Source organism: Stenella coeruleoalba (genome assembly GCF_951394435.1).
Source record: "Stenella coeruleoalba genome assembly, chromosome: 14".
NCBI classification, from domain to species: domain Eukaryota; kingdom Metazoa; phylum Chordata; class Mammalia; order Artiodactyla; family Delphinidae; genus Stenella; species Stenella coeruleoalba.
The window spans coordinates 79,575,678-79,590,486 of record NC_137160.1 but is presented as its reverse complement, the minus strand read 5'-3'; the positions used below and the strand labels follow the sequence as shown (position 1 = coordinate 79,590,486).

The 14,809-nt window shown below is 49.7% G+C and overlaps 1 protein-coding gene across 1 annotated transcript; it reads right to left on the bottom strand.

The window, feature by feature from the left end:
- Nucleotides 1-1,143: 1,143 nt before the first annotated feature.
- On the bottom strand, nucleotides 1,144-14,578 carry HSPB8 (heat shock protein family B (small) member 8). Its single transcript, XM_079942684.1, has 3 exons — nucleotides 13,790-14,578; nucleotides 7,960-8,023; nucleotides 1,144-2,152 (listed from the first exon to the last, which is right to left on the bottom strand). Exons 1-3 carry the CDS (start codon nucleotides 14,154-14,156, stop codon nucleotides 1,993-1,995), a joined length of 591 nt encoding a protein of 196 aa, XP_079798810.1. The 5' UTR covers nucleotides 14,157-14,578; the 3' UTR covers nucleotides 1,144-1,992.
- Between the last annotated feature and the right edge of the window lie 231 nt (nucleotides 14,579-14,809).

Below are 14,809 nucleotides of genomic sequence, written 5' to 3'. Positions count from 1 at the left end.
GGCTAACGTGAAGCTTAAGTGAGATTGGCTCCAGGGATAGAGCATGTGACCCAGGCCTTACCAATCAAAGCACTGATTTCCTGGGCTGTGCTTGGCTCAGGGATGGTCATGTGACCCAAGCTGGCCCAATAAGAATGACTCCCAGCAGAAGCGATGAGAAAAGAGTGGCTTTTCTCGCTGGGGACTGGAATGTGGGAATGTGGGGATGTGGGGCAGTAGTGATCACAGCTGTCTTGTGACTACTTGAGAGGACATGGGGACACAGAAGAAAAGGGGCAGGGGACGTGGGAGGCAACAGGGAGACTGGGGATGGAGCCGACACCGCAGGACCAAGAGACAAACAGTTCTATTAACATCATTAGAGATCTGAAAGCAGCGTTTAACCTGGACTTCACAGCTGTGCCCAATAAACACCCCTTTTTGCTTAAATCGGTTCGAGTGGGGTTTCCCAGCACTCAGCACAGAAACAGTTCTCACTGATGCACCCTGGTAGCCTCCCTGCTCCCCACCACCCTACTTTCAGGGTTCTGGGCTCCTGGCAGCATCAGTGTGGGGCATCCCTCAATTGTTGATTGCCCCTTTTCTCCTTCCTGACAGAACCTTGTTTTTTCAGGCAGCAATGTTCCTGGCCTCAAAGGACAAATCAATATTGATCTTAGCCCAACGCGGCTTCCCTTTCCCTTTGCCAGGGATTGGCTGCAGCATACACGTGACCCAGTTTTGGTCAATGAAATAAAAGAAAGAAATCTGCTGAGAGCTTCTGGGAAAGACGTTACCGATAAAAGAGAAATTCAGACAAAAAGACTTTTTTACCCTTGCCTTCTCTTCCTATACATTGTCATATGAGGTTGAGATGCTTGGAGCTGCTGCAGCCATCTTGCAAACATGAAGACAGAACTTGTAGACTTGTCAGAGACGGCAGAGGAAAACGATAGAAAGACTCTGGGTTCTTGGTGGCATAACAGCTGAAAAAGTAACTCCGAAATCACTCATATCTAAACTTCTTATAAAGTTAGACAGATATTTATGTCATTTAAGCCCCTATGCACTGGGCATTATTATTTGCTGCCGCAAGCATCCCGAATAGATGTGGCATATCTAAGTGGTACTGCATTTAGTTCCCATCAAAACAACACACGAAGCTAAGAACAAGCTCCTTTATTATTATTATTATTTACTGTTATTTTCCCCTAAACAGCACAATTCAAATAACAATGACACACATGTCCCACCCATAGACACAGTACCACGAGTCTGCCTGACAGGCAGTCTGGCCTTTGCTTGGTTCCTGGTGGAGCTGTCTGGAGACAGCCCCCTCTGTAAAAATCCCGACTTGGACATAGGAGACACAAGAAAGGGGGGACTTTAGCCAGAGAATAAACTAAGGGGCTTCCAGAGTCCTTGGGGAGTGCCAGCTTGGGAACATGCTATAAATGCCTGGGTGGAGGGCAGAAGGCACTGTTCGTTTTCATGTGGTTGTTGGATAAATCCCATATGGGGATGTAAGACCTGTCTATAAGCCTGTGTAAACCAGGTCTTCAGAAACACAGCGGGGTGAGCTTCTGGGCTCCGTCAACCAAACCCTGAGGCAGGCATGGGCACTGGGAGCCCAGAATGGGAACCTGGGTGATGGGGAGGTCCCCAGAGAAAAGCAACTCTTGCATTAGCTGCAAGGTAAGCTACAATGTGAAATGTTATGTCCCCTTTTATTTGTTTTGCAGCTGTAGAATGTGCAACATTTTCATCACGATAGAAAAGGTAAAGAAAGAAAAACTCCTAGCATCTTGGCCTAAAGCAGCGGAACACGAACTGCCAATTGCGCCATCTTGCGGAAAAACCTACTATTACACTCTCCAGGGAATCTGGTCAATCCACCCTGACCCCCAACATTTCAGTCGCACTAAATCTACGAGTTCAGCTAAAGTAATGTATCCTGGAATCAAAGAAGCCCAGGGGTTGGGGAGGGAACAAGGAAGGGCCAAGACTGGGGTCTCAGGTACAAGTGACTTCCTGGCTGTCTTGGGGAAGCTCATTGTTGAAACTGCTCTCTCCAAATGGTGAGTAAGGGGGGATCTGGGGGGCTTCGATGATCAGCAGGCCTTCTGGGGAAAGCGAGGCGAATACTGTCACAGGATCCACCTCTGCAGGAAGCCTAGGAGAAACACACGATTCATTTATTATCTTTAATATAGCCAAACATTCTCATTTCATTTGAAAGAAAATATTTTCGATATTGCCTGGTGGGATTATTATTTTGATAATAATCCCAGCAGGCAAGTTCCACTACTATCCCCAATTTATAGATGAGGAGACTGAGATCAGAGAGGTGAACTGATTTGCCCAAGGTCACACAGCCGGCAAGCAGCAGAGGAGAATAGAATTGGAATCCCGGTCTCCGAACTCAGAGTAGCTTATCATGATGCTCCCCTGTCTCCCCAGGCACCAGAATTTTGAAAAAAGGTCCACGGTAGGGAAAGCCAGAAGGTTCAATCCCCATAGATCGCCGGTCCAGGCTGGCTCTGACTATTGTCAATGCAGGGGTCTTGATGAAAGACCCAGGAAGTAAGGTGAGCCCATTCTGGTCATGGGCAGAAGGACCCTTCCTGGAGGGGTTGGGGAGTTTTTTGCTGTGAACAGCCACCTGTAGCCACGTGAACTTCCTCTACCAGGGAGACTCCTGCCAAATTGAGCCACGGAGATTACCAAGGGGCTGCAGGGAAGGACGGAAGAGAACGGGAACTTGCGCAGTTGCCAAGCCACACTTCTGAAGTAGAGACAAGGCCAAGAGCTTGGACCTCCCTCTCTGGGCTGGGGATGAGCTGACTCCGTCTAACCCTTTGCACGCCAACCCACAGAACACCTGGGACAATATGACAGGGCAGCCGTGGTCCACAAGCATGGACTTTGCAGGCGGGCAGACGTGAGTTCAAATCCTGGTTCTTCCTGACTGTGCGACCTTGGGCTAGTGATCCTGCCTCTCTGAACTTATTTCCTTATAGGAAAAGGGGGTTAAAAATAGCATCTATCTCTTAGGGTGGTGTGAGAATTATGTAGGACGATGGAAGCAAAGGGCTTAGCACAGCGCCTGGCATACAGGAAGTGCTCAGTCAGCCTCACCTCCTACATTGTTATTGAAGTCATTGGCTGTACAAGTGAGCATCTTGACAGCTGAGACGATTTTAGCGCAAGCACTGACCCATGAACTGTCGGAGCCCGAAAGGATCTCGACTGTCCAGGACGATGCTCCCGTGTTACACACGAGGAAACTGAGGCCCCGAGATGGGGAGAGACTTGTTCAAGGGCTCTCACCGGGTGACCTCTATATTGAAACACGTGGTGGGAGAGCTATTCCTCCTCAACCCTCTTGCAGATCTTTCATTCACATCTAAGGGGAAGTCTCAGCTCTGTGTTAACATGCCTGTAACACCTTGGCCTCTATCTCTTGCTATTTTCTCTCTATTAACAAAGAAAGAGCTAATCTATGACTTAGACCTTCAGGCAGGCAACATGGCCTAGTTAGAATTTAACCACATTTTGCTTCCGTTGGATTTATTTTACAATTGCCTTCTTCAGTGAACGTTTGACTGATGAGAATTGAACCTTATCAAAAGCGAGTTGATCGAAAAGAAAAAAAGCCGTGAGCAAATAATAGTATGGGAACGTAAGCACAGAAGGCAAAAACTAGTTGAAGATGGTTCGTGAACCACTCATTTGGTTTCCCCTAACCGAACAGGAAGGTCGTGGGCTTGGAAGGTGGAGACACCTGTGTTCAAGTCCCAGACCGGCTCATTATTGGTTGTGTGACCTTAGCTGAGTCCCATCATCCTCTGAGCCTCAGTTTCCTCATCCACAAGGTAAGCTTAATGATACCTACTCTATAGCATCCTTTTTTTTAAACATCTTTACTGGAGTACAATTGCTTTACAGTGGTGTCTTAGTTTCTGCTGTATAACAAAGTGAATCAGCTATACGTATACATATATCCCCATATCTCCTCCCTCTTGCGTCTCCCTCCCACCTTCCCTATCCCACCCCTCTAGGTGGTCACAAAGCACCGAGCTGATCTCCCTGTGCTATGCGGCTGCTTCCCACTAGCTATCTATTTTACGTTTGGTAGTGTATATATGTCCATGCCACTCTCTCACTTCGTCCCAGCTTACCCTTCCCCCTCCCCGTGTCCTCAGGTCCATTCTCTACATCTGTGTCTTTATTCCTGTCCTGTCCCTAGGTTCTTCAGAACCTTTTTTTTTTCTTAGATTCCATATATATGTGTCAGCATACAGTATTTGTTTTTCTCTTTCTGACTTACTTCACTCTGTACAACAGACTCTAGGTCCATCCACCTCACTACAAATAACTCAATTTCGCTTCTTTTTATGGCTGAGTAATATTCCATTGTATAGATGTGCCACATCTTCTTTATCCATTCATCTGTCGATGGACACTTGGGTTGCTTCCATGTCCTGGCTATTGTAAATAGAGCTGCAGTGAACACTGTGGTACATGACTCTTTTTGAATTATGGTTTTCTCAGGGTATGTGCCCAGTAGTGGGATTGCTGGGTCATATGGTAGTTGTGTTTTTAGTTTTTGAAGGAACCTCCATACTGTTCTCCACAGTGGCTGTATCAATTTACATTCCCACCAATAGTGCAAGAGGGCTCCCTCTTCTCCACACCCTCTCCAGCTTTTATTGTTTGTAGATTTTTTTGATGATGGCCATTCTGACTGAGGTGAGATGATATCTCATTGTAGCTTTGATTTGCATTTCTCTAATGATTAGTGATGTTGAGCATCCTTTCATGGATTTGTTGGCAATCTGTATATCTTCTTTGGAGAAATGCCTATCTAGGTCTTCTGCCCATTTTTGGATTGGGTTGTTTGTTTTTTTGATATTGAGCTGCATGAGCTGCTTGTAAACTTTGGAGATTAATCATTTGTCAGTTGCTTCATTTGCAAATATTTTCTCCCATTCTGAGGGTTATCTTTTCATCTTGTTTATGGTTATAGCATCCTTTTAAAGATGAGACAAAATTAAAACTCTCCGTCTTTTAACATGACTCCTGACACACCACCGGGGTCACTAAACGGCAGATCAGACAGACACCGCGGAAGATGTGGAGCAAAGACACTCACGTCTGCTTCGGTTCTGGGCATCCGCCATTGATGACTTCCGGCATCCCCTGGCCTCTCACTCCAGCTGGGTGTGGAAAAGCCCCCATCTCCAGGCTTTGCCCTGCACCCAACCTGACTGGCAAATTCCAGGACCTCTCCCTCTCTCCCTCATCCAGTCAAAACAGGGTCTTTCACATGGGGATGGATGTGTTGAGAAGAATTCCTAGCCGTGGCTGAGGCAAACGGCTGCAGCATCCTGTCTGGGAGGATATCTCTAAGGAAGGATCTCAGCCTGGCTATATCTCCAAGGAAGGATCTCAGCCTGGCTGAAGGAGCTTCCCTGGCCTCTAGTGACTGGAGCTTTTCCTGGGAGAGGCAATGAGACCTCTGAGATGGGGCTAAAGCCATCCCAGACCCCAGTCCCACTGCTTGGTGTCTGTAGTCTGGGCAGAGCCAGGAGGTCCCAGAAGTCCCAGCTGCTCTTATGTGATTCCAGCCTTGTGGAATCTTTAATAATTTTAATTCCCATGGGCTGGGCGCTGAGTCTGTACACATCCTCTCATTCCCCATCCTGAGGGAAGGAGGGATACAGGAACAGAAGTTCAGAGCAGTTCAGCATTTTGCTGCAAGTCACCCACTCAGTCATGGAGCTGGGACTCCCTACACGCAGAGGCGAGGTTCAACAATATTTAACAACTGGCACAGCTGGACCAACCAGAATGGATGGATCCATGCCGAAGTGATGGAGGAGGGTCCTGGGGGCCCTTTAGTCGCTGGAATGCGGGGAGGCTTGGAGGGTCCAGGGACAGGGTTGGGATGACTGGTTGACTAAGGAGAGCCTCTGGGGGGCTCCTGGCCATGTCAGTCCAGTGTCCTAACAAGCAGCCCAGCCCAGCTGCCAAGCCTCCAGCAGCTTTAGGCACTTCTATCTGGTCAAGTAACTCCCAGCAAGCTGTCTTCCCGGAGGCCTCGGAGATGGTGAGATCCATGGAAATGGCTGTCTTTTAGAGATGATGAATTTGCTGACTTCTTTCCGGTTCAGTCCCTTTCACAGCTCTGCCCTGCCTGTGACTCCATCCTGAGACCTTATTTCAGTCTCTTAAAAGAAACATCAGGGCTTCCCTCGTGGCGCAGTGGTTAAGAATCCGCCTGCCAATGCAGGGGACAGGGGTTCAAGCCCTGGTCCGGGAAGATCCCACATGCCATGGAGCAACGAAGCCCGTGCGCCACAACTACTGAGCCTGCGCTCTAGAGCCCAGGAGCCGCAACTATGGAAGACTGCAAGCCACAACTACTGAAGCCCGCGCGCCTAGAGCCCGTGCTCCGCAACAAGAGAAGCCACCGCAATGAGAAGCCCGCGCACCACAACGAAGAGTAGCCCCTGCTCACCGCAACTAGAGAAAGCCCGCGTGCAGCCAAAAATAATAAATAAATTATTTATTAAAAAGAAAGAAAGAAAGAAAGAAACATCAGCCCCCTCCCTCCCTCTCTCCCTCATCTCTCCCCCATCAGCAACATTTGTTCCGGCTGGCTGCGGTACTAGGGAAAGGCGTGGGTCTTGGGGATGGCAGGTGAGCCAGGGATGGCGGAGAAGAACAGTTTGGCGTTTGCCTTATCAGGAAGTGGCTGCAGCCTTTGAAGTACTCCAGAGGCACCCGGTGGGTTAGGAATGGGCACATGGCAGGAGAGACAGGACTACAGAATCCTAAAGCTGAAAGCAGCCTCAGAATTCGGTTTGTGCGATCTCTCCAGACACAGGATATCTTTGCCAGGGCGAGGGGAGGAGTTAAGATGCAGTAACAACAACAATAATAGTAACAACAAACCACCACTTATGGGGACCTGCTGTGTGCCCATCACAGTGCCGTGATCTCATGTCCTTTTCAGCATCCATCCCTTTCACAGGTGAGGAAAGGGCATTCCTTGCTCAAGGAATGAACACAGTGAACTCAGAGTTCAAAGGTCTGTTTGGGCTGTTCTAGATGCTAATTTTAAGGACCTTGGGTATGTCCCTTCCCTTCTGGGAGATTTCGTTTCCCCATAATACAAGGAAGGTAATGTCTCCTTTCCCCACTGCATACCTTTGCTGCAAAGGTGAAACGGGACTGGGAAAAGACTTCGGACCGAGAAGTGCACATAGGGGAAGGACGCTGATTAGGGGGAAGGTGAGTCTCTTGTGCCTACAGTTGTTGCCATCGGGGCCTCAGGGTGGCTTTGACTCATTGGCTCGGTCCGCTGGTCTTTCTGCTGCTCGCATAATCCCCCCCACCCCCCGCCCCGCCTCAGCCCTTCTCACTCCCCTCAGCAAAACTGGCCTTTCCTTTGTCCCAGTCTCTCAGCCTGAAGACCCCTCTAAGTGGTGAGTAGTGATGACAGCAGGACACCTTCCAGCCTAATTCACGTGGATGCTTTAGGGAAGGCGCGCGTTCCCTTGGCCATGGGAGACTTAGAGCAAGCAGCCTTCGAAAGATTCTATTGGGGAATTTGGGGGCATCATATCACATGGGTGGGTGAGCGCCCCAATTTACATGGAATTGTGGACAAGTCATCTCGCCTTTCCTATTCTCGGATTCTTCATCTACAGAATGAGATTGTTAATCCCACCCCACGGGGCACTGAGCAGATGACTTGGCACAACCTACGTGCCGCCCTTTCTGGGAACCTATTGCACGTTTGCTGTGATACCTTCTCCCCTTGAGGTGCAAGGGTTCAATTCCCTGCCCTGGGGGCAGGGGTGTGTATCTTGAAGTAGAGATGCCCAAGAGGGAGAGACCCCAGATCTCAGATCCCAGCATCCCCACTTCCACTCCAATCCTACCCTGAAATCCAACTGCCAGGTTACTTACTGGATTTTCTTTGTGAAGTTCTTGGAAACAATGCCACCTTCTTGCTGCTTCTCTTCATGTTTACCTGGAAGGGAGAAGAAAGCCATGTGTCAGCAGCTATGTCCCTCGGGCATCATTCAGGACTCAGGCTCAGAGGTAAAACCTGCCCCGGCCTCGCTGTGTGGCTCGGGGCTTGGTCTAGAGGCTCTGGTTGTCTGAGCCTCTGGTCCCTCATCTGCTAAGTGGACCCACTTGATACTACCTCCCAGGCTGTTGTGAAGATGCGGTAAGACAACAGGCAGGTCAGGAGGCCTTGACCGTGGTTTGTAGATGATTATGCATTAGACGTGGGAAATCACAGTCTGTCTCCTGTCTTCTAAGATGTGGCACGGCATCTTCGAAGCCTTGCGTCTCACCCCTCTCTCCTAACCAGCCAGGAGACCCCTGAGGCCAACATCCCAGAATGGGTGAGAGGAAAGAAGTGGGGCTAGTTTGCCACCCAGCTGGCTTTATAATGCACAGAGCCCTTTCCCAGCTCTGAGGATGGGCCTCTTTCTCCCTCAGTTACCGATGTGAAAACTGAGGCCCAGGGATGGGTCTAAGGGCACCCAGCAAGTGCATGGCAGCCCCAGTCTCAGAACCAACTCTTGGAATCGAAGCCAAGGGCTGGGGTCCGATGCCCCTCCGCCTGTTCCAGCTTCCAGTTAGTTATTTGGGCCCCATTATCTGTACTGAGTCCTGAAAGAACTGCCTGGAAATAATGCTTCAACCTGCTAAAAGAAAACAACACCCTAAGGGGGCTTTCCTGAGAAATGACACATTAGTCGCCATGGATGTAAAATTCCACCCACCCCTCCTCCTCCAGGCTGGCAGGCGAGGGCTTTTTTTCTTTCCTTAGGAAGGAAAAATATGAAATTACAAGAAGGCTTAGGCGCAAACTGGCTGCCGTCTGCAATTTATGTAACAAATTCTGAGCCCGTTGGCCATCCCCGCTTTTTTTTTTTTAAATGGAGAGAGTATCTCTAATTTCTCGTTAAACAAATCGGATTAGCACCTGGCAGAGCCATCAGGCTCCTATTATTACTCGTTCCTCACTTGTGACACCACATTCCAGAGCCAAGAACCCTCACTTACCCGCGGACATCCTTCTGAGGGGCTTTGGAATCTAGACTGTAAATAACCTTGTGTAATATAGTGTCTTACTGCAGTCAAGATTTTAAGCTGATAATTTATAGGTGATTACATTATCCATTACCTTTTTATTATTCATTATGCCTTTATTAATAACATTTTTTCTGATTACAAGATAACGCATGTGTATGTTTGAAAATGTAGAAAAGAAAGAAAAAAAATCAAAACCCTCCATAATTCCATCACCCCAAGGAAACCACATTTTTGTATAAGTTCCGGACTTTTCTATGTTACTTAGAAATGCATACATGTTATATAGTATAGACGTATATCACCCGTTTTATCAAATGAGATCATACTGTATGTTACACCTGAAAATTGTTTTTCTCTCTTACTGATGAGTTATAATTATTTTTCCATATTATAGCGAATATTCACTGCCAACCTGACTTTTAATGGCTGCGGGGAGATATAAGTTCATTTAGCCAATCCCCGGCTTTGGGGCACTGAGAGGGTTTCTGACATCAGAAAGAACCTCACTGTACTGAACATTCTTGTAGCTAGATCTTCACACCTGGCCTCATGACTTCCTAGGATAAGTTCCAAGTTCTAGAATTTCGAAGGCTTGCTCTGTATGTTGTAAATTTCCCTTAGGAAAGGCTGCATTAACGTAGTCTCCCACCAGCTGGGCGGAAAGGGGTACATTTACAGGAATTCATTTTTCAACGGGAGTGTCTGGCTAACCAGAACATACTATTCTGCCAACGTGCTGCCTCTTGAAGCTCAGAGAGTTTATTCTGACCTGCCAAGTCCGTGACCACCAGCTGACCAGCTCTGATACAGGCCTGTGGCCAGAGGAACACTGTCTGTCCCCTGGTCCCCTTCCCAAAGCCTGGGCCTCCGGAGACCTGCTTCCCCTGGGGACAGGCCAGTGCCTCTGACTCAGCCCTTTTGCACACTTGCTGTCCTGGCAATAATAAATGATAATGATGGTGATGGTGAGAATAATAACAGCCAGCTCTTATGTTGCGGCGCTTCCTTGGTGTCCGCCACTGTTCTAAGCACCTTACCGATATCAACTGTTCATTTTTCACAAAAACCTTAGAAAGCAGGTACTTTTATTATTACCATTTTGTGGATGGGGAAATGGAAGTTCAGAGAGGTTAAGTGATGTGCCCCAGGTCACACAGCTTGGAAGTGCTGGAGCAAAGACTCCAAGGCAGGGATGTGGGTTGGGGATTGGAGTCCCTGCTCTGACATTTCCCAGCACATCTCTCTTCTTCTCTACAATGGCGGTGACAACAACTTCCTAGGAGCCAATGAGTCACAGAATTGCTTTGAAAGTTGTAAAAATACCATGTGAAGGTGAATGCTTGTGGTTTATTTTGATACTGGGGGAAAAAACTGACCCACAGAAGCTAAACCTCTCTGTCCATGCTCTGAAAATAGGGTACCGGGGTTGTGGGGGGATCTCTAAGCAAAGGCAGCTCCGTAAAGGGGGGCTTGGGGGAGGGTGTTAAGCTGGGTGAAAGAGGGTTTTGCTAGGAGGCCCCTGCTGAAGCTTAATTTGCATGGTATTTGGATATCTATTTACTGGGGCAGCTTAAGGATTACGACTGATTTTTAATTTCTTATTTTGCTTTCCTGTCTACATTTTCTACCATGGAAATATTTTATGTTGGTAAACAAAAAAGCAATTATTATGAAAAAAACAAAAGAACGAACCCATCTGGAGGCCAGGGGAAGCTAGAGGTCCCTCACAGCCACCGAGAAATTTAGGTGCCAAGAAGCAGCATCAGCACTTCGGGGAAAGCCATCGGCCCAGCTGAAGAAAGAAGGGGCTGTTTCCAGGGGAGGCAGAGGCCCTGGGATTCAGGAGAGGGGGTGGAATAAAGCCTCTGGCTTTCCAGTCCCTTCCTCGGCCAGGGCCTGGGCCAGCGGCCCATGAAGAGAACATTTCTTGGCTGGTGGCTGCAGGGTGGGGGAGGGGTATATGTGAGGCATGATGGAAACCATCTAGTCTAGCATTTTCCAAACACTTCCCTGGGCCTAGACACTCATATGTGGTCAGATAAGACAGGGCTACCTCTCAGAGATTCATAAACGCCATTAGCAAATTCAATGCTCTGATAAGTCCTGCAGTGAGGAGACCAGCATTTATCAGATGCCCAGTGATATCTTAAAACACACCATTTGGCAAATACTGATCTAGTCCAACTCCTCATAAGACCAAGGGTAAAGCTGAGGCCCAAGAGGTCGTAGGATTTGTCCCAGGCCACTCAATTAGAAGCAGATCCAGCCATCCTGACTTGGAACTACCTAAGCAGGCCTGGCTTTGAATTTCAGACCTTGCCATGGAGAAGCAAGTGATCTCAGGTGACTTAGTCTCTCTGGGCCTCAGTTTCCTCATCTGTAAAATGGGTGCAACAAACCTACGCATATTTCCTTGGAAGTCCATGTGAGGAACCAGTGAACCAACATCTGGCTGCGTTTAGCACAGTGCCCTGCACAAACAGCTTGAGGAAGAATGGGTGTGTCATTAAGTGAGGTAGGATGGGAGACAGATCTGACTTCCCACGTCCCTTGAAAGTTGCTGTTCAAACGGAGCCCCTGATAATCGATTTGATTTTTTAAATCCCTGTTATAAAAATCTCTGTATGTATTCTTGGGGGATTTGGATTCTGTCAAGCCGATGTTGCTAAGTGCACAGCTGTGAGGCATTTTCAACCTGAAAAGGCTTTGTCTGTCTTTGTCTTATTTAAGCCCCCAATGACCCCATTTTACAGATGTGGAAGCTGAGGCTAGGTGACCCACTCGAAGCCTCTGGGTTAGTACGGTACTCAGCTGGGATCTCAGCCTGGAGCTGCCAGACCCCACCTAGGAAGGAGGATGGAGAGGAAGAAGCTCTCCAGGCTGGACAGAGTTCTCCTGAAGGGGCCACAGGGCATGGGACACCCTCCACCCTGGGGCAGAAGCCTCTGGAACCCTAATTCAAACAAAGACAGGAGGAGCGGTGATAATAATCACCTTGTTTGCAGAGTGCCAGGCAGACACTAGTATTAGCTCCATTTTACAGACACTCTGCATTTATTATCATGGATCGTCTGCACGTACTTAATCTTCCCTGCAGCCTTGCAAGATGGATATTATCAGGATCTCCACTCTTCAGATGGGGAAGCCGAGGCTCAGAGCAGTGAAAAGACTTTCTTGTCCATATCCATTCAGAGATTGAACAGTGGTGGTGGGATTTGAACCTGGGTCTCAAAGAACATCTAGCATTTATGGATGTATGTAGGTATGTATGTCTTGGGGCCTTAATATTCTAGTAACACCAGAACAATGCCGATCCCTTGTGTTCTAGGCACTATGTACACACTTTACATGCGTCATCTAAGACAAAAATCCTTAGGCCGTGTAACCATTTGAACCCCAATTTCCGGATAAGAAAACAAAGCCCAGAGAAATGGTTTCAGGCGGCTGGCACCCTGGCCATCTCCCTCCACCCACATAAGGCCCCAGAATGCCGCCTGGCCCACCACACCCTCCGGAGCCTCTGATGTTCATAATTCTGCCCTGGGAGCCTTTGAAACTCCCCCTGAAGACTGCTCTGCTGGGGCTAGTCCCTACCCAGCCTGTTTGCAATGGCTTTTATTGATTTTCCAGCTGGTGGAGCCTGCCAGGAACATGCTTTTTAATGGAACATTAATTGGGAGGGAAGGGACAGAAAGCTTTTCCCCTGCTGCCCTGCTTCGCAGGCACTGAGCGTCCATCTCCTCTTTCCTCTTCCCCAAAACATTCCCTCTCCCAGGCTGGGATGTGGGCAGGCCCAGACTCTGCCTGCTGCTAACTCACGGCGTGACCTTGGACGAGTGCCCACCTGGGCCTTAGCCTCCTCAGCTGCAAAATGGGACTAGCCACCTCTGCTTCTCAAGGCTGGAGTGAAGATTACTTGAGAGCAGGAATATAAGAGCTGTAGCCCTTGGCACCTGGTAGGTGCTCAACAAATTGTCAACTTGCTTCTGGCCTCCCAATTCCCAGACAGCCGGGGTTGGAATCCTTGGTGATCTTGGGTGGGTTACTTTAACCTCTCTGTGCCTCAGTTTCCTCATCTGTAAAAAAGAGGAGACAGGCCCCGCCCCTTCTGCTTGTGTTCATTGAGATGCCACAGGTAAAGCTCTGAGTACGGTGCCTGGGAGACCGTAAGCGCTCGACCAGGGTTACCACGTCGTAGCCTTATAATGACAATTATGCCTCAGTTTCCTCATCTGGGACAAGGGAAGGTGTTTCTCTTGAAACCTGAGCTAGTTACTAACACTGTCATTACACAGCATCAAACACCCCCTTCTGGACTGTGTCGTGATGCTTGGGTACGTGAACCCCACTTCTTCTTTGGCTTTTCACTCCTATATCTGCTCAACTTATTCTTTATATTAAATTCTCTCTGTTAGGACATGCAACGTGGTTTCTATTCCCCTGCCTGTTGGCTGGCTGATGCAGCGCCCAAAGCCCCCAGCAGCTGAATCAGGTTAAAATTCCCCCCAGGAGCTGGAAGAGGAGAGCTTTTCCATAAAGAGAACTTTTATGGGCTGCATTCCTGAGCCCTGAAGTCACCTGTGTCATGCAGCCACAGCGTCCCCTCCAAAGGAGCGTTCTCTTGGCTCTTCCAGGTCTGAGGTCTACACCCCCTCCCCGGCTTCTCTCCTTCCTGCCCCCCACTCACCAGACACCTCCACGTATCCGTCCTTGGTCTTTACCATCAGCTCCTCCGGCTTAAAGCTGTGCACATTGACACACACTTTCCAGGGCTCCCCGGGGAAGGGGGGTGGGCTCCTGCCCTCGGCAGGCACCCCAAATCTGGCCACAGCAGAGGGCCCCCGGGGCACCATGCCCGACCTCAGGGTCCCCGGCCAGGCGGAGGAGAGTCGAGGCAGGGCCCAGTCGGGCCAAGGGGCAGTCAAGTCGTCGGGGAAGGGGTCCATGCCGAAGCCATCATCCAGCAGGCGAGAGGACAGAGATGAGTCCCGGAAGGGGTCCCGGCGCCGGCGGCTCGTGTAATGGCAGGGGAAGGGCATCTGACCATCAGCCATGGCGGCTGCTGAGCTGGAGGGGAAACAGAGGCTCAGAGAGAGGGAGCCACCTGCCCAAGGTCACACAGCAAGGGGATGTGGGTGCACTGGCCTTCCAAGGTTATTCTTCAGCTTCGGAAAATGCCACTGCCGAGGACAGAGGCACACACCAGGCTGGGGTCCCAGCCCCGCAAGGCTCTCCAGCCACCAAAGGCGACCCTTGGCCGGTGCAGCAGAATTCTCCAGGACCCCTCTCCACACAGCCTCACCGGAGATGAGCCAGCCACCGTCCGCCCAGGCCGTCCAGGCTCTCAGCCAGAGCCGCTGAGTGGAGCGGAGAGCTTAATAAACCGGGAACGCAGGTCTAGAAACTTCTTGCTTCTCCTGGGCTGGGTGCCTTCTATTTATTCCTGCTTGGGGCTGGAGGCGGGCTCTGCAAGCACCTCCTGTCACAGGAATATTCAGAGGTGATGAACCAGCCCCGGAGAATCTGCGGAGGGGACAGCTGGGCTCCCGGGGGGACTGGGAGGGGCCTTCGCGGCCAAGTTCTGCCAGCCTCTCCGGACTCTCCTCCCCCAGCTCGGCTGGGCTCAGCTCCGCCCTCCCTCCCGCTCCCTTCCCCCCAGAGCCTGCCCGCCCCTAGCGGGGCACTAAGGCCTGGCTATTAATAACCG

What these genes read in the sequence shown, in the direction of transcription:
- HSPB8 (XM_079942684.1), bottom strand. Translation starts at nt 14,156, where the DNA reads ATGGCTGATGGTCAGATGCCCTTCCCCTGCCATTACACGAGCCGCCGG. An exon ending in CGGATACGTGGAGGTGTCTG is followed by an intron (nt 8,024 to 13,789) that starts GTGAGTGGGGGG and finishes TCTCCCTTCCAG; the next exon opens with GTAAACATGAAGAGAAGCAG. An exon ending in AACTTCACAAAGAAAATCCA is followed by an intron (nt 2,153 to 7,959) that starts GTAAGTAACCTG and finishes TGTTTCTCCTAG; the next exon opens with GCTTCCTGCAGAGGTGGATC.